We start from the raw sequence: 19,839 nt of genomic DNA, 5'->3' as shown, positions 1-19,839 counted from the left end.
TTTATGTTGGTTTTCTGTCTCTTTGTGATTATTTGGTGTCTCTGTCATTTTGTGTCTCTGGTTGTTTTGAGTCTATTTTTGTTTTTTTTTCACCTTTCCGCCCCATGTCAGCTGAGATTGCCACAGCGACCTTCATGTGGAGGATAAAGCCGTAGAAGATGGATGGATGGAAGTTGTTTTGTGTCTATTTGGTGGTTGTTTTGTGTGTCTTTGTTGTTGTTTAGCTTTTCTTTGTGGTGGTTTTTGTGTGCTGTTCTAATCTTTTTGTGTGATATTCTGATAATCTTTTCTCTTTGGTTGTTTTGTGTGTCTTTTTGGTAGTTTTGGTTGTCTTTGTGATAGTTTTGCATGTCTTTGCGGTAGTTTTGTGTGGCTTTGCAGTAGTTTTTTGTGTCTTTGCGGTAGTTTTTTTGTCTCTTTATGGTAGTTTTGTGTGTCTTTGCAATAGTTATCTGTCTTTGTGGTAGTTTTGTGTGTCTTTGCAATAGTTATCTGTCTTTGTGGTAGTTTTGTGTGTCTTTTTGGTAGTTTTTTGTCTCTTTATGGTAGTTTTGTGTGTCTTTGTGGTAGTGTTTTGTCTCTTTATGGTAGTTTTGTGTGTCTTTGCAATAGTTATCTGTCTTTGTGGTAGTTTTGTGTGTCTTTGTGGTAGTTTTTTGTCTCTTTATGGTAGTTTTGTGTGTCTATGCAGTAGTTATCTGTCTTTGTGGTAGTTTTGTGCGTCTTTGTGGTAGTTTTTTGTCTCTTTGCAATAGTTTTGTGTGTATTTGCAATAGTTTTGTGTGTCTTTGCCCATTTCTGATGGTTTTGTCTCTTTGCAGGTGTCTTGTGTCTCATTCTGACCATTTTGTGTCCAGTCATCCAGCCGCGCTTACCTCTGTTTTGAAACACATCATTGAAAATGGTGCTTCCTCCCCATTTTGCCCCTGTTTTGAGATGTGTAAAATACTTATCAATACTAATCAAAAAAGTAAAGTGTACCTCAGACATTTTATTCAAAGGATGTTGCCACGTCCTCAGATGTAAGACGACCACTGCTCTTAAATTCTTTAAATCTCATATTTAATCCCTTTCCCATCACTCAGTTTATGATGAGTCTGGATTTAATGAATTAACTGAATATATAAAACCAGCATGAGCAGCTACAGAGACAATACTTTTACAGTTTGAACAACTTTTTTGCTGATAATATTTGAAGGATTTTAAATGCAACATTAACAACCATACATTTAGCCGTTGTTTGACCTTTCATCCACTGAATCTTAGTGTACTGTATGTGCATATACAGTATATGTGTGTGTGTGTGTGTGTGTGTGCGCGCTAATATAACTGCTTCTCCAGATGTTCCTCCCAACATGTGGACTAAACTGCGCAGTCTCTGGCACAACCCTGTGGCTGCTTTCCTCCACCGCTGCACTCAAAACTAAACACAGAGCTTGATGACTTCCAGATTAGGCACATGACAAATCCTGCAATCTGCAGTCCAGGCTCGTTTCTCTGCCAGGGGCTTTCAGTTTTTGCCTCTCACTTTTCCATTTTCACAGGAAGTGTCACGGGGAAAGAGAACGAGGGGAGACGGAGCCTCTGTGTTTCTTTTCACACCATGAAAGTGGAAGTAAAGGCCCGACCTTGACTGCTTTTACTGGAAGTCAAAGTACATTTAGCTTAACTCTGTGTATTTATACTCATAATACATTATGAGTATACATTATTTCCACGGTGACTACACGATGAAGTAAATAAAGAGCAGCAACGACGTGGAGGCAGTAGAGAATGCTTCCAGATGGCTCTGAGATGCTGAAGAGGGGGGCAGAAGTGGTGTCTGTTGTAAGACCTGAAAACACCCAGTGACTCCGGGAAACAACACTGATGATGTGTCCAAGGGAGGGCATCAGAGGAGGCTCTGAAAACTCAAGTTTAAGCTAAATCGCACCAAAAGAATGAGATGACAAGCAACAAAAACACATAAATAACACAAAAATAAAAATTACAGTACGGTGCTTGACCTGTTGTTAGATAAAGGACACAGCGTACAAATAATAACACCAACTAAAACTAAAAAAATCACTAAAATTCACGCACGGCAGCTTTAATTTGATTATTTGCACCTGTGCTTTTTTTTTCCAACGGTGATGTCTAACAAATGTTTTGGCCGCTGCGTGCACTGTGAACCCCGCAGAGACAATGGTCCCATCAAACATCAGGAGGGTGGATATAAAAAAAGAGTGTGTTTGATTGTTGGTGCCAGACTGAAACACACTGGTTTGTGTAAACTGTGTTAATCTCCTGGGATTTACACTACGTTTCCATTCTCGAGGAGTTTTTTGTTGCAATTCAAAGAGATTTCCTTATGTATGTGTGTGATATGCATATATATATGTACATGTATGTATATATATATATATATATATATATATATATATATATATATATATATATATACATACATACACATATATATATATATACATATATATGTACAGTATATATGTGTGCATATATGTATATATACACACATATATATATATATATATATGTACACACACGTAGTACATGCAGTGCTGAATAAATGAGCTGCCCTGGTGAAAATATGTCATCATTTTATGTCTTAATTACTTTACATAGTAGAGCTGAACAATCTGTATTTTACATCTGCAACACATTATGTTCTTTGGCAACTAGTGACCCCTTCTGGCATTCGGCTGCCAGTGCACTTTAAATCCACTTGTGATTTTCTGTTTCTTTGTGTGGCACATTGGCGAGAACACATCTTTCATACCCTTTGCTGTTCAGTTTCCTGCCCAAGAACACATCAAGATGCAGACTAGAGGAGTTGGGAATCAAACCTGCACCCCTTTTTTTGAAAGATGACTCACTCTGAGCCACTGTCTTTTCTCACCTTGCATGAGACAAAACAGAAGAAGAAAAAAAAACATGCAGAGAAGAAGAATTTTATTCAGTGCTACAATAAATATACAAAACTCAAAACTACAACATGCGACTGAAGCTGAAAAACAACAGTGCATCTTAAAATGACAACAAACTGCAACCCAAAAAAAAACTGCTGACCATCTGTAAATTATACAAAATATACAAACATTATATTTCTGGAGAGTTTCAATCAAATTTCACTGCTTTTAAGTTTAATATCGTTCCCGCGGATTAAGGTGAAGCACACAGCGCTTTCTCCAGTGTGTCACAGTTCACATCGCTTCACAGTCTGATCGTGTTTATCCTGGTTTGTCTTAAATCTAAATAAATGAAGCACAGCACAGAACATGTACTGCTGTCTCAATTAAGCCAGTGGGAGTAAATCAAGGCAGGTTTCACGAAGTCCCACAGATTACAGTGAAAACAAAGAAAGAAGTCAATAATGGTCCCAGACTCTGCCCTGCACACAGATTAAGACTTGAAAGGCTACATATTCCCTTGATATTCACACTCCGACACATCACATACACACAAAGGCTTCACTGGCTTTAACATAAGACATGACAGACGAGGGATAATCTGAGCTCCTGCACTCAAAGACACATTTAAAGACAAGGTTTCAGCAGGTAAAATGCATTTGAACCATTGGAAATAAAATAAAATAATCAAGTGACCCTACCTCCAGATTAGATTGTGGATCTGATTGTGGTTTTGGTTCAAATTAACAGATAGTCAAACTGCAATCCTCAACTTCTTAACAAGCAAGCAATCATCACTGGCCAGGGTTCGTCATGACTTATTCTAATTAAAATATACGTTCATGTAGACCGCACACACGTGTGTGTTTTAATTTAGTATAATAGTTCACCTCGTCATGCAGGTGAAGAGCACATCCTGAGAACAACTGAGGTAAATCTCCACGGCAAACGAAACGCTGGAGAGGAAAACTCACTCTCCAGATCCACACGGACATGCAGTTGTATGTACAACACAGTGGATGTTAGCGGCGTCGGTCATTGGTTTGCTGTGGATGTGACGCGTGTGAGTTATGAGCGGGAGAGGAGGGAGGCCGGGGGGGACTGCACACGTCGTCTGATGATCAGACGTGTTGATCAATAAAGGCTCATTATTTCAATCAGAGAGATACTTAAGGGAACGTTTAAAAGATTTAATCCACCCAAAATAAAGAATAAGTAGTCAAACACTGCTTAAAGGCAGGTGAAGGAGGTGTTATGAGTCAGAAAACTCTAAACTAACATTAGATGTGAATGTTCTGTATGTTTCCCTGTGTGGGAAATGGCTGCTGTTCCTGTGTCTCGTCCAAAGAACGAGCTCTGACACTGTCTTTGTTCTCAAAATAAAATCTTTAAAAGACCTGCACTTTCCCCCAATTTCTGACATTGCAATATAAAATATAATCTAGCAGATGATTTGATGAGTTTTTGATATTTAACTGATCTAAACTGCTTTGACGCATCACTTTAAGGATAAAGACTACACAACAACTCAACAACCCAATTTCTAAAGGAAGAAAGAAAGAAAAACAAAACACAAAACAGCAGAAGGCAAAGCAGTGAACTGGAATGCACGGCATTCATCTTTAACAACACAATATTCCTCCACCAGGGGGCAGTAGTGTTCAGGTATGTGCTCAGCAAACTATTATCTGCATGTGCGTTCCATAACAACAAGGGAGTACTACATCGTTTCCATTTGTCCCGCGATAAATTCTTTTTTCAAAAAATAGATAGTAGTGATTATGTTGATAAGTTAAAGAGCAGCTCACACACACACACAAAGAGCCTCTCTGTCGCAGCTCATGGTGGAAAACGCACCTTGTGACTTCAGGGAGTCGGACTTGGTTCGGCTACGTTGCAGTCATTCGGCACACGGCGCAGAGGACTCGAGGCAGAGCAGACATTTAAATAGACACACAAACAAACAAACAAACAAACAAACAAACAAACATTTCGATGGCCACACACACACACACACACTCACACTCAGATAAAACAAAACAGAGCACGCTGGTTGAGTGGTGGGAGTGCAGCTTTGTTGACGAGGGGTTCACAGAATCATAGATTCTCTGATATGGTCAGAAGGCTGCGGGACACTGCGTGTGTTCTAACAGGGAGTTCGGCTGGATGGAGATTGATGCTGTGTTTGTGAGCTGAGGGGCGGAGGGAGGGAGAGAGGGAGGGTTGATGACTGGATGGACAGAGAGACAGAGAGAGAGAGAGAGAGAGAGAGAGAGAGAGAGAGAGAGAGAGAGAGAGAGAGAGAGAGAGAGAGAGAGAGAGAGAGAGAGAGAGATGAGCGAGCTCTCCGGGCCAATCAGATCTGCTCTTTGAAGCTTTCTTGCGCGGCCCTGGAGGCGGCATTGGCCGCGGCCATCTGGACCGTCTTGTTGGTCATGACGCCCGTGGCAAACTCCTGCTGGGCCTTCTCGAAGCTGGCGCCGGTGGTTCTGTACATCGCATGGACCTGGTGCGGATGACAGACGAGGAGACATGAGATGGAGAGGCAGTCGGTGACAGCTACTTGAATTACGACCCCCATTTCCAGAACATTTAACCGACAAATTGCAGAGTTTAGCTTTTATTTTATTTGTAGAAAGTATTTGTTAAATATAAATTAAGAAACCAATGCCTGCAATACACTGAATAATTCACCACTGGGTCACATAACCTTTTCTTTTTATTACTCTTTTTAATCATTTAGGAATTAAAGATACTAAAAATTGTGATTTTCCCCAAATAGAAGCTAAAACGTGGCCTTATCCCAGATTTATTGGTACCGCCACCCGATGGTGAAGTGAGATACTACAGGACGCGCGAGTATACCATGGTCCGAGATATGCGACGCGCACTTCGGCATGCGTACCAGGGCCTTTAGCCTTTACACGCTGAGATTTCTTCTTCTATAAACTTAATTAATAGTGTGGGGAAAGACATAAATACTTAACTTTAATTTGTTAAAAGAAGGTTAAACAAATGACACATAGTTTAGTTTTTAAATGCATTTTTACAGAAACAAGAGTTTCTGAAGTTTTGGTTTTGTTGTGTGTTTGCTTTACCTTTTTAAACATGATGAGTGACATGACGGCCAGCGAGGTAAAGAGAGCAGCGATGAGGATCATTATAATGCCCACTGGGATGCTCCTGTTCAGGCAAGTCAGAGCTGAGATCCAACCACTGGAAACAAGAAAGTCGTCACTGTCCATGAATCTGGTGACGCAGTCAAACACTACACTGATACAGCTGATGTCCAGTGTGTTCATCTGAGCCACTGAGCTCCGCATTTAACTTGACAGAGCGAAACTAGTCCCTAATAACTACATCTGTTTCCTGTTTGATTTACATTTTCTAAAAACACAGTCAAAACATTAGTTTTCTTTGCGTCTCCATGCGCCGTTGTCTCACCTGGCGCCCCAGCCAGGGATGCCGATACACTGGAGCACATAGACGCCAAACTGACAGATGTACACGAAGAAGAAAAGGAAAAATCGGAATGAGCTGTCACTCCTGCAAAAGGATGACACCAAAGAGATGTGATGAACAACACAGCAGAATGATCACTTGAACACATTTACTGCAATAAAAGGAACATTGTTTCCGTCCTTTGAGTCATTAAATGACGATGACATGTCATCAGGGATTAAAGAAAATTCCGGTTTCACCGATAACAATGGTACATCCTGTAAATTCACAATTTAATATGCATATTCTTGGCAATGTTTATAAAAAATAGAACAGAAGATGGGACAGTTATGTGTAACGGTACATGCATGAGTGCAAGTGTAGCTCCTAGTTTGCATGTTTCGGAAATCTCCACTGTTTTGAACAGAGGTTACAGTACCCTTTTAAATGCCAACGGCCTCAGTTTTACATATTTTACATATTCTGAGTTGATGTTATTGCGATGATACACACTGTGTTTGTTTTATAATGGAATGCAATGTTGTTTATTTGAACTTTATTGTCTATTACAGCAGGTGCAATCTGCACCAAACGTCCTAGGACTTTTAAAGACTCTAATCCTAAACGTTTAGAAACTCTGCCATTGATTTCTAACATTTAAGCCTTAAGATACATACTAAAAACATATGTTTTTGTTTTTAGTATGTTTTAGTATAGATGCGGGCCACACGGTTGGTGTAGTGGTTAGCACTCCTGCCTTTGCAGCAAGAACAAGGACCTTTCTGTGTGGAGTTTGCACGTTCTCCCTGTTTGTGCGTGGGTTTTCTCCGGGTTCTCCAGTTGTCCAAAAACATGCAGATTTGGGGATTAGGCAAATTGGGCACTCTAAATTGACCATAGGTGTTAATGTGAGAGTGAATAGTTGTTTGTCTCTATGTGTTCAGGGTGTGACCCCGCCTTTCGCCCTATGTCAGCTGTGTGGAGGATAAAGCGGTAGAAGGTGCCTGAGTGAGTACTATGTACTATGGATGCAGCCTAAGAGTACCTGGAGAAACGTTCTTTTCAGCAAAGACATGTGTGTTGTTCACCTGAAGGCTGTGTAAAGCGGTCTGTACCAACAGACGAAAGAGCAGGGCGTGAAGAGCAGAAACCAGAGGATGGACAAGCCAAAGTCAATGCCACGTCCTGAGTCTACAGCGAACCAGGCCAGGCAGCCGACCATGTTAATAAGCAGGGTTCCGGTATGAACTGAGGAATAAGGAAATAGAAATGGGTTTTTAATGAAAGTGGGACAGGCGTCGATGGCATTCTCGGTATGTTACGACTGTATATATCAGAGCTCGCAGGTTCTGAGAGCACAACTCACACACTCTGACACTTAATAATGAATTGTTAACTCCATTTGTTCCCGGGGAACCTAAACAGTCACTGTGTGGTTACAGACGTACCTGTACAGTGGCAGACTCTGTAAAACGAAGTGGATTTTCTATCATGGTGTGAAATACGACATAACGCTGCTGACTGACATACCACAGCGGAGTGGGGGTGGTAGGGAGCAGTGTCTGCTTCCTTTTAGGTCCCAGCTTGTATGAAAGTTTGAGATTCCTCCTTTTTATCCGACATTAATCTCCGAATTAAGTAAAAGCACAAAATGGAGAGAGGAAGAATGGTTTCTTCTAGGGCATCTACTGCTCGCCGAGGTCTATTTCTAAACCAATCTTTAAGCAATCATCTGACCCAGTCACTTCATCAAACCACATGATTGCATCACATGTCCCTGTCATGTGGCTGCTGGATTCCACAGGAAACCAGTCACTCCCTTAATCTCAGATGCAAATTGTAATTTTAAATGTCATCGGGGCTGAGCACTTAAGACGACAGACAAGGAGGAAAAGAAGTCCGTTTCCCTTCTATTCATGAGGGTTCCATTGATACACTCATGTGATTTACTATCTTTTTAAAGAAAACACATGTTATCTGTGGGCTACTCCGCCCAGCAACATGTTCAACATATGAAAACAGAACTGAGTCTAAAGTCAAGTCTGTGAGGCTGTAGCGAGGGCTGCTCGGAGCCAAATATTAATGTCACGCTTGTTATATATCTGAAGCTCAGCGGTTTGTCGCGGACTGAACCAAATTCCACCGAAACCTATCAAAACAATTCGCTGACGACAGCAAATCTTTTTTTTTCTGTGAGAAGAGAAAAATGTAATGAGCAAAGCAGGAGTCCTTCTCTGGGGAACATCTGTGCATACAGTGGCATGGTATTCAGACAGGATTTAATGTCACGGGCCGACCCGCCGACAGCAGTGTGTTCCTATTCAGAGGGTTGCAGCAACTCAGCTGTCCCATCGCGCAGACTCCTCAAAATGCAGCTCCATCCCTGAGCAACAAAGAATCCAACAGGTGCTTCCTTCACAGCCCAAACCCATCCCAGAATTCCCTGCATGCCTGTGACAAATATTTGGAAAGGAGCTAATGGTGTCCAACAATAACAAACCATCTGAAGAACACACTTTTATATATAACTACCAGGCTTCGACCCAATTGAATAGCTGGCCTTAAAGGTCGAGTAAGTAAAGAATTATTTAACACTGCAGGTAGTAACAAATAGATGATTGGTGGTCTTCACATACCCGACAGGATGTCGTTCTTCATCGTTTTTGTTGAATTTAACCTACAGAACATACGTTATGTCTGGTTTGGCAGCACAAGATGACAGCCTCTACAGATCAAGACCCTTACATTAAGTACATTCAAAAGACTTATGCACTTGTATCATACTTTGATTCACCCTTCACAGTCTACGTGGGGCTGTGGAGGCCACGCATCCTCCAAAGGAAGCAGCCTATGAACTGGAACACATAGGAATACAAACACTGACTCACACATCCAGAGGTAGTACATGATCTTGACGGTTTTCTGAAACTCGACAGGAATATCCACGGTAATGTCATGGTAGAAACAGGGACCCACGGGTGACTTCTCGGGAAGTGGAGGCCAGTTGTTTTTCCTGCCTGAAACAGGAGAATAAAAGTCAAGCTTGTGATTGAAATATGAGTCAACGTTGTATTCTGAATTTACTTATAACCTTTGTAAACCCATGGTTTAAAAATAGTATCTTTTTGGCTGCGAGTAAGCATGATTTTACAGTAACCCTGTACATTATGGTAAATGCATTGACTGGATTCCTGTGTGCATGCTAACTCAGTTATTAGTTAATATGATACACAGATGTTCACTGAGATATACTGCAGAAGATATGCTATTTATTTACCGTGGCTAATATGGTTCAAAGTAGAAAACTCAAGCTGTCTTCTCTGTATATGATCTATGGGAATATAACGGGTGAGTTTGCTCTTTTGGGAAACCTGTTTATTAGTGCCTGCTGAGATCGAAGATCAAAGCAGTCTCTCATCATATTCATCTGGCTTTTTCTTCTTCTTCTGCCATCATTTTACCACGTAGCTCTAACCCAGTTTTTGAGAAAACCCACACAAATCATACTGCAAATGGTGCAGTTCAACCAGTGATGGTGTGCAATGGCTTCTCTAAGGCCTGGTTCACACTGTACGAGTCGTGTGTGCATCGCAGCTGTGTGGCATTGTGGCATTCACCTGTTTAATATAGATTTCCTGTAGTTGTAGCCTTCATTTCCTCCACAGACAGCAACTAAAAACTGTTTTAACAACACAGTATGTATGTTTTATATGTATTCAGAATAGATCAGACACTCTCATTTGTTAACATGGGGGCCACAATGAAGACGCATGCAGTGTAAACCAGGCCTAAGCCTTTTGAGTAACAGAGGCAAAGGGAACTAATTACAACAGCAAAAAAAATCCTATACACTGCAAAAAAAAGTTTTGCACTAGAAAAATAATCAAATTTTAAGAAAAATAATTAACTTTGTCTTAATCAATTTTAGCTAACGTTAAGTTTTATTTACCAGTAATAAGCTAGAACAGTGGTTTCAGAATATTTGGCTCAGTAAAGGTGTAGGCATGTTTACATTTTCTTCTGAGAAATTTTTTTGTTTACATTTAAGATGAGAATTAGATGATATATCAACTTAACATGAAGCTAGAACCAGGATGAGATTACCTTGGTTTACCATGGAGCCTTCCAGCAGACAAACTCTCTCATAAAGTATTTAGGTTTATGACAGAATGTCGCTTTTCACAGTAAAGTCACTGAATGTGCACATGGAAAAGACACGAATGCCTTCTTTAAGGGGATATTTTTTGAAAACGGCACAGAAAAAGATTGTGTAGATGTGGCCTCAATCAAGCTGGGGTTTTTTTCCTGTGTGGGTCTAGGAGCCGCACATGTTTTTGATGTGTAACTCTGATCTGCAGCTGTACTCATAGACCGGTGTCTGATGCTGACCTCCTGAAGCACTGAGTGACTGCATTTCTCTCTCCCGGCGGTCCAGCTCTGCAGCCTTCCTTTCCAGCTCCTCCTGTCGCTTTAAGAGCTCGGCAGCTGCTCGCGGCTGCTCCTACAAAAACACACACACACAAATAAATTTGATTACACACTGGTAAGAAGTAGAGGAGACCTCCTTAGTTTTTTTGTTAAGCTCAGTAGAAATGTTCTGTTTTCTCTTTTGGCATAAATCAAACTCTCTGGAGGGGCAGCACCAGTAGGAGGTGAGACATCACAGCAACACGCTCCCAGGAGTCTGCTTACAAATGAGATGCAGCATCACAAGTTATTTCCTCTGCCAGTGTGGAGTTAGAAAAACCCAGTCATAGATACAAATCCAGACGCTTCCTGCTGAGCTACTTTTCTGTCCACAAACAAGGCATGAAAGCAGCTGCCTCCAGTACATCTAAACCTCTGCGGGTGGCGTTAGAAGGAACCGTTGTAGATGTCGCAGCCTGCTTGCTGATGGCAAGCGTATGAATACAGTATATAGATGAGTCTGTCAACCCTGCTATTTCTCAGTCGGCCATGAAGCAGCTGTGAGGTCCAGCTGTGGTCAGTCATACCTGTGGCTGAAGCTGCGAGTAGGCAGGAGGCTCCTCTGTGGGATTCATGATGGCTGGTTGTGTGTTGACGGTGGGTGCAGCAGTCTTGGGTGCTGTCCCTGCAGGCTTCTACGAGAGGGTAACACATGCACAAACACATTTTACTCTCACGATGCTTACTGCTGTGATACTGTAGAGAGTCACACATCACCAACGATCTGGTTAAAATGTCCAGAGATGCCTCATAATGAGGAAATTACTTTTCTCAAAAATGGTGGGCGGCCCCTGAAGATACTGACGTTTGAAAAGTAAGGATCAGGGTTGATTGAGATTTAAAGAAAACAACAAGGAGACAAGTAGTGTAAATCATTAGTGTAAATGAAGTACCTCATTTACAATCTTGTCATTTATATCAAACAATTACAATCAATTAAAATCAATTACAATCTATGATGGCAAATGTTCTTAAAGGCCCTCAACCAAGAGCAAGTGAATAGAGCTGCAATGGTTACCAGTCTATTAATAGTTAATTGACTATTCGATGATTGGCCAATTAATCAACAACTTTTTAGATAATCGATGGTTGGAGTTAAAGTTTAAATTTAATTTACTTAAATGGAAATATGTTCCGCTTTATTTGCTCCTCATTTGAAGATAACATCATTTTGAGCTTCTGGAAACACATTTTTTTGCACGTTATATACCAAACTAGGGCTGCAACTAACGATTGTTTCCATAATCGATTAATCTGTCGATCATTTTCTCGATTAATCGCGTAATCGTGTGCTGGAAAAGATTCAGTTTTAATGATATGGAGCAAAGAAACCAGAAAATATTCACATTTAAGAAGCTGAAAAATCAGAAAAAACACTCAAACCGATGAATCGATTATCAAAATAGTTGGCGATTAATTAAGTAATCAATTGATAATCAATTTATCGAGTAGTTGTTTTAGCCGTAGACCAAACAACTAATCAATTAATTAAAAAACATACATGCATTAGTTGCAGTCATACTGGACTGAGTGACCATCCATGTTAATATAGGGTTTTTATGCAGGTGTTAAACACTTAGAATATGAATGAATGAAGTTAGGCTCTGAATTTAAATAATAATAATTCTTAATTTAGGTCTTATTATCTGGTTTTCCATATAAGTCAATTTCAAAATTAAACAGTGACCATTGTATTACCATTGCTACTGCATCATGTGAAAACTGAAATACCAAGGCTCACTTTGGAACTAAACTAAATCCTCAGAATTCAGTGAATGTTGTTCCAAACCACTTTTTTGATAAATGAGCTGACGGGATAATCTGTAAAAGCACTCACTGGTTTGGCATCTGTGAAAGGATTGTACTCCTCCAGCCCAGGAGGAACCGCCGGTCTCACTTGGGTCACTGACGGATCCTACAAAAAAAAAGGCACAAGAAAAAGATGTTAGTGAAAAAAGGGAAGTAGAAAGGCTGAATAAAATCTGGCACAAGAATACCTCGCTCTTGATAGGTCTATTGTTGTGTTTTCACAGAGGACAAAAGTGAAAGTCTCTATGGTATGAAAGAAAAAAAAAGTCTCATGTAACTGTGAAAACCCCCCATTATTGTACCAGATCAAAGCCAGAACAGCCGTCTTTATTTGAAACGCAACAGGCCTATAATTCAATACTGACAAAGACGGGATGATTCCAATAATTTTCACAGGAAGACGTCTATAAATAGCCATGTCCACGAGTTTCAGCGGCGAGGCGAATGATTCTAGCTACTGAAGACAGAGATGAAATGGAACACTGTTTGCTGTGCTGTGCAGAAAAAAAACTGCTAAAGCACTTGCCAATCCTTTTACCCACATTCCTGTTTCGCAGGGCAAGCATATTTGAACACGACCATTTGCACATTTAGGTTTTCGAATGACGTTTTATTTTATCAGCCAGCAAACAAACCTGAAATAAACGATCAGGCCTCAACATCCTTTACTGATGTGCTTATTTAAGATAAGATAAGATAGTCCTTTATTTGTAGTATCTTCTTCAACATTATACTTGTTCTGTGCTACACATTCCAGAGGTAGGTATTGAGATTACCATATAAAATATAAGATAGAGTCATGAAATATGATGCAATTTTACAGTTTAATGACACACATAAAATGTCAATTAATTGTTGATACATAATCTAAATGATTGGTGCTTAATGATTTGGGTAAAATAAATCACATACTGTATTGCAATTTGATTTGGGAAATACATTTTCCAGTTGAATATTTACTGTGCAGATTTTAAACAAGATGCAGCATTTCCACATGAGATACCATGAAAATATGAATCACTACCAATGCAAGGATAAGAACTAAAAGATAATATGAACTGGCATAGAACATGGAACAATTAAAAAAAAAAAATAAATAAGTTGCAGCCTATGGAATTTGCTTCAAACTGAGATTTAATTGCTCAGCTCTACATCTTATTACAGTAATAAACAACAACTATAAACACAGTGGAGCCATTTTGCACAAGTACTTTCAAGTAATACTTTGCTTCCAATATATTGATACTACTTTTACTTAAATAAAACATCAGTAAGAAACAGACCTCATCTATATTCTACTTTACTCGGGACTAATTATAACGTGTGAGTACAACTACTATTTGTTTACTTCTAGTGTTTAAAATGCCAACCTTTAAAAAAAATAATAAAATACTGCAATTTGCATATAAAAGCGGTGGCTCCTGAAGGCATCCGTTAAGCTTCATTTCTCACACATGTCTCTTTATAAATGAGCTTACCATCAGCTGTCGTCAGTCAGGCTCTAGTTTCATTCAAATTGCAGATTAGCATTTAACATCCACCCTCATCCAGTCCCAGTGCAGCTCAGCCTCTGATTCTCTGACTCTTTTACATTTCCAGGAGCACGTCTTCTGCTTACACACACGCACACACACTCCCCATCTCTCACTAACACACATACACTCACTGCAACTTGTCACCAGACCGGAGTCATTAATATTTCAGGTTGTATTTAAAGTTTAATGCTGCCCTGTACTGTGCAACCACAAAAAAACAAAAAAAAACAAATGCATATTCACCAAGTGTAGGAGTTACCACTTCAGATCTAAAGTAGAGTTGTTCCGATTCCGATACCGGTATCGGAAATGCCTCCGATACTGCCGAAAATGTGGGTATCGGTATCGGCGAGTACTGGAGTCCATGCACCGATCCGATACCACGTTATTTAATAGAGCTCCGTTAGCTCTGACGCAGTTCTTCTTCGCCGCTCTTGAAACAGTTGCGCTGTGCTGTTTTAGAGGCGTGAAGAAGAACGGATCACCCGACACCTGTAGACAAGGAGCTAACGTTAGCTCATCATGTCGGCGGTTTGGCAGTATTTACCAGTTAGCTCCGTTAGCGTTGTTAGCTGCGCTAGCTCCGTTAGCGCGTCTAACGTCAAACTGGAGCGGCCCGTTTATTAAACAAAAAGAGCAGCGCTACAACTAACCAGCGTACCTGTGTCCTGCGTATGTATGCCTCTGTTTTTAAAGTTTAACGTTACTTCAGAGACTAATTTTAACAATCTGGAGTCGAGTAAAAATGATGTCACGCGCGTCCTTTCCCGGTCAGTCGTCATGGAAACATGAAGCTCTGCCAGTGCTGCGGTGTTTGGACCAGAGTGAAAACAAACGTACAAGCTGAAAAACTAAATAACATATCACTGGTAAAAATAAATGATGTCCATTTGCTGTATTCGTTCATGTTTTACAGAGGGTTTAACCTGAGCCAAACCTTACCACCAATGATTTATTTATATATGTATATATATATATGTATGTATGTTTATTTCGGTCATGTCAGTTAGATCACTCATCATCACACATCATCTTAGTGTAGTTTAAACAATACACATAACCAAAAGGGAAAGCCGGAGAAGCAAAAGCTTATCTAGTCCCGTCCCCATTACCCACAGAATACATATTTTCATCATACAATACATCATTTTTCTTTTTCTTATGACATTTTGACAAAAACATGTTTCAGCATCAGGTAGCACTCAGAGATGCAGTCTAGCTCTAGACAGTCAATCAGACTCCATGTATGTCAGCTGTTGTTTGGTTACATTTGCTTCCACTGCCGTATCCTCACGGTGTCTACAGATTTCTGTCTCTGACCTTTGTCATACTTTCCTCCTGGGTCATTCTGTATCGATTAATGGTCATCTCTACATACTTCTTTTTAAATACACTCCGTTTTGCTGATTTTTTCATCTCCTCATCCAGATTATTCCACTGTCTGACACCCGTGACTGATACGGTAAAGGATTTGGTGATGATAATCATATCACAGTCATGCAGGCGTAGTATGATATATATTTTTTTATAACACACTGGTATCGGTATCGGTACTCGGTATCGGCCGATACCCACAGCACAAGTATCGGAATCGGTATCGGGAGGGAAAAAATGGTATCGGAACATCTCTAATCTAAAGTATAGTTTGTCATCTCTACCCATGACCCACCTGTGATATGTCTGCCAGTGTGAAAACAGACCGCATGGTTATGGCTCTCCTATCACAAAACAACACACAAAGTACTCATGTCCACTGTGATCCTGATAATACAGACATCAACACATCCAAGCTGTCAACACCACAAACATTTAGCTGCAAGATGTAACACAGGAATAATCTGCACGATTGCAAATGTGACTGAGCTCCAGTCACGATCACAACATCTATCCTTCCATATGGAGGTTTTCATTCCATGGGAGCCTCATTTCTTTATTTAATTAGCCCACATCCAGTAAAATGGGCCAAAACAGCGTGAACCATTCCTCGAGACACGTCTCATCCAAGATGGCGCCATATGATTTCATGAACTATTGAAGATAGCTCAGAGTGGCACAGAAAGCTCCATCTCTCCTCAGGCAAAAAAGAAAAGTGTGGGCCAACAAATGACAGAGAAGTGGCAGAAAGAACAGCAGGGTTTTTTTTTTAAAGTCATGTCAGTGTGTTAATGAGGAGCCGGTGAATTATTCACATTTGTACGCTCAAACTCTGCTGCAAGCGTCTTTCGCCGCCACACACTTGACAGAGAAAGATGGAGGATGAATACCGATATCACAACCTCGAGTATCCACCAATACTGATATTAGTCCAGTTCTTTTTGAAGCACTAAGCAGTTAATGGCACATTTGAGCTGATTCATTTACCACAACCATAACCAGCCATTTTCAAAAACCATGCTCCAACACAGTAACAAGTATTCTGAAGAGTCATGATAACATATTTCACTTAAAAAGTTGTTGCTGCTTATGATAGGATGGGTTTTTGGATTGGTTTTGGTTTCAAACTTTTCTTTTCCTATAGCCGGTCCAGTTTCTTTGACCAGTATTGTACTGATACTGATACTAAGTATCATATTAGCTCATCCTGAGATTTTAATTAACTTTATAATAACATTAAAGCCTCTTATACATCAAGGCCAATCTTTATCCAGAAATAGAGCAATAAGAACTATTCATAATAAACTTTTTTAGAGAAGAAACTAACTCTCTCTTCATTAAACTAAAAATGCTGTGTTTCATGTTTCATGTTTCAGCTGAGGGAAAACAGTATAACCTGAGAGGTGCAGGTTTATTTAACCAGCAATTCTACAAAAAACACTAAATATCACTGCGTCACAGTCACAGGAGTCAGATTTCGGAAGAATCTTAATAATGAACTTAAAGCATGTGCATCATTGAAAAGGTACAAACGGACATTCAGCTACAACAAGATGAATTATTATATAGAGGTGTGATTACTAGTTACTGATTAACAATTGCACAATAAATGTCAATAAATCTACATAATCACACAGAGACATTCAAATTGTTTGTTTGGTCTAACTAGCAGTGCCTTTTTATTTATTACAACTACTATTCGTTTATTTTTCTTTAATAAAGTGAAGGAGAAGAAATAATAAGAAGAGGATGAGAAAGAATAACGGACTGGGTTCTGTACACCATGGGTGCAAGTTCCCATTAAAGAGGAAGAAAATACTTAAAACCAGATACTGGTCATATTTAAGCAGTTTTAAAAAGCCTTTATGAAAAATCGTTTGCAGATGAGTTGGTTTTCTTGGCTTAAATCAAATGATTAAGTTAACTTTTAGTCAGAAGATGTGATGAGCTGGGCGAGTGTGGGTGTGTTAGTGAGTGGGGCAGGCTGACTGAGGGATGGAGTCACTCCTCACTGACGGACTGTAGGGCACATGATCAAATGCATGCTTTCACCATGACAGGACACTTTGGAGTGGAAACTAAATATAGCTGGAGGCCTGACAAAACCTAACACATGAAAAAGTGGTGAGAAAATGCCCTCAATGACCCATCTGTATTTGAGGGAAAAGGTTGTTTTTTTCACATCGAGGGGAATTCAAAAGTATCCATTAGTTAAGAATTCAAAACAAATGCATGCTCCCTTTACGTGTGTGAAGGAAATTATGTCTGGCGGGTGAAAAAGTAGAGGAAGCGGTGTTTACATCTTTGCCTCCTGTATAAACAGTATTGTGCTGGAGTAAACAAAAGTGAAGGTTCAAACAAGAGGGCAGGCTTGTCCTTTGTGAAATGTGTTAAACCGGGATTAGGAGGTCAAGTCAGATTTGAGTAATTCAGATATTTTAGAACATGAAAGCCATTGACATTTGAACAAATTACATGAGGTAATGTGCATTTCGAGAAAAATATAACTCTTTCTGAGCTATAGTATTTTTATACATTTTCTTCTATTTTACCTAAAGTATTATAATAAAGGCTTGGGAAAATAAAAATAGGCCAAAAATACATAGTACCATGGAATAAGTATAACAAACGCATTGGTTTCTGATTAGAGTGTCATTTACATAATTGAACACATCTCCATGGCAACTTACTATATATACCACTGTTTTCATGAAATCATGTCTTGGCTTATATCAGCCAGGATAACCGGAAAATCCTGGATTAATCAGCTGTTTGCCCTCGGGATATCGTGTTTGATTAAACACTCACTATTTACCTGCAGTGAGAATCAGAGATAACGCACACACACATGTGGTGTCACTCTTCAGTGAGCCAAAGTGTAGACTAAAGTGTTCGTCTAAGTAAGCTTTAGTATGCAAGTAAAGCCTACCAACAAGTGGGTTATGGTTTTAGCCCGGAAATGACGTTATCACAGCAGTTTAGTACATATTGCCCACTGACAGTCGCTTGGTTAACTACGTCGTAATTACTGTGAAACAATCCAGTAGCTAACGCTAATGTAGCTACGTCAGCTAGCTTACGTTACCTGAAACGGGTTGCTGAAGTCCGGGTCCGCGAACGGATTGCTGTCGAAATCCGACATTCTCCTTACACGAGTCCTTTCCTGTCTAATGTGTATCAAATCACTCTTTCAAACCGTAGTCGAGGTCGGCTGCTGCCACAGAGACACCCCACACAGTCTCACCGTGAGGCGGACACACGCAAGTGGATGACACGGTCGGAGGTGAAGTCAAGTGTGGACAGTTTCTGGAGACGCTACTGTCCGTTGTGCGGGATTGGTCGACAGCAGCAGAGCCCATGTGACACAACCAGGCGGAAGTAAAGCCAGATGACGTGCTAGTTTTAGTTTTCATATCAAACGTTAAAAACACTTTAAAAGTTGTTGGGTTTTTTGTTTGTTTTTTTAGAAATGTTTGTAATTGCTGAGTCAGCATTTACTCCTAATAACAACAACAACAACGTAGAGGAACATATACTGCTTGCACAGCAATCCCTCTAATAATAATAATATGTTTGTGATCTACCTTATAATTAAAGGTGGATCACACACAGGTCAAAGACAATGGTGCAAGTACATATTACAAGTAAAGACATAGGATAAGAATAGGATGAAATTGAAGGGATGAATAAGAATATTTCAGACAGGGTAGTGTAGGAGTTTACTGATTCCAGAAGATGGCAGGAATGCAACGTCATGGAATGCAAGCTGCTATTAAAACACACAGAAGAAGAAAGACTATACTCTAAGCCATTCCATACTGCTTTATGGGGGGAGATGCAGAAGCAACTTATGTCCTGTGATGTGTAGGCCCAATTTGACCTTGTGTGACCTCAAAAGAGGTCTTCTTCAAATCAAGAAAAGATAATGCAATGTCTGCAGAGGCCACAGCAGCTGATGCCCAGCAGTATTAGTATTTCTTTTGTTGACATGTTAAACAATTAATAAAAACAAAAACAAAAAAAACACACACACAGAGTTTGAGTTGATTTTACACACTTCACTATTCATTTTCACAGTGATTACTGGAGTATGTGCCCCCCAATTAGAAACAATGTCAAAATGAATAGTGTAAATCGTCCAAAACAACACACTGGTCAGCACTGAGCCTCCACAGCATCATACATTAAAAAAAAAATCACACAACAAAGATACGATTGTCAATTAAATGAGCACTCAGGCCTTTATCTACACATTTTATTGAAGCCAAAATGTCTCCACATGGCACAGACATATCGTAAATCCT

General features: G+C 39.9%; 1 protein-coding gene across 2 annotated transcripts; it reads right to left on the bottom strand.

Annotated features, from left to right (window-relative positions):
* Nucleotides 1-5,211: 5,211 nt before the first annotated feature.
* Nucleotides 5,212-18,874, bottom strand: LOC131446450 (secretory carrier-associated membrane protein 1-like). 2 transcript variants are annotated; one of them, XM_058617676.1, is made up of 9 exons: nucleotides 18,621-18,874; nucleotides 12,655-12,732; nucleotides 11,345-11,452; nucleotides 10,740-10,851; nucleotides 9,239-9,367; nucleotides 7,439-7,598; nucleotides 6,354-6,455; nucleotides 6,008-6,125; nucleotides 5,212-5,415 (listed from the first exon to the last, which is right to left on the bottom strand). In XM_058617676.1, exons 1-9 carry the CDS (start codon nucleotides 18,675-18,677, stop codon nucleotides 5,266-5,268), a joined length of 1,014 nt encoding a protein of 337 aa, XP_058473659.1. In that variant the 5' UTR covers nucleotides 18,678-18,874; the 3' UTR covers nucleotides 5,212-5,265. The 2 variants fall into 2 exon arrangements, with proteins under 2 accessions (XP_058473659.1, XP_058473660.1); XM_058617677.1 differs by lacking the exon at nucleotides 18,621-18,874 and adding an exon at nucleotides 14,105-14,201.
* Nucleotides 18,875-19,839: the final 965 nt, after the last annotated feature.

The sequence above is a fragment of the Solea solea genome, chromosome 19 (genome assembly GCF_958295425.1).
Source record: "Solea solea chromosome 19, fSolSol10.1, whole genome shotgun sequence".
NCBI lineage: Eukaryota > Metazoa > Chordata > Actinopteri > Pleuronectiformes > Soleidae > Solea > Solea solea.
The sequence above is the reverse complement of the archived record's forward strand: the minus strand, read 5'-3'. Positions and strand labels throughout refer to the sequence as shown.

Excerpts from the sequence above, each read along its gene's own strand:
- LOC131446450 (XM_058617676.1), bottom strand. The coding sequence starts at position 18,677 with ATGTCGGATTTCGACAGCAATCCGTTCGCGGACCCGGACTTCAGCAAC. Across the intron at positions 11,453-12,654 it reads CTTTCACAGATGCCAAACCA|AAGCCTGCAGGGACAGCACC; the intron begins GTGAGTGCTTTT and ends ACCCTCTCGTAG. Across the intron at positions 5,416-6,007 it reads CACTCATCATGTTTAAAAAG|GTCCATGCGATGTACAGAAC; the intron begins GTAAAGCAAACA and ends CATCCGCACCAG.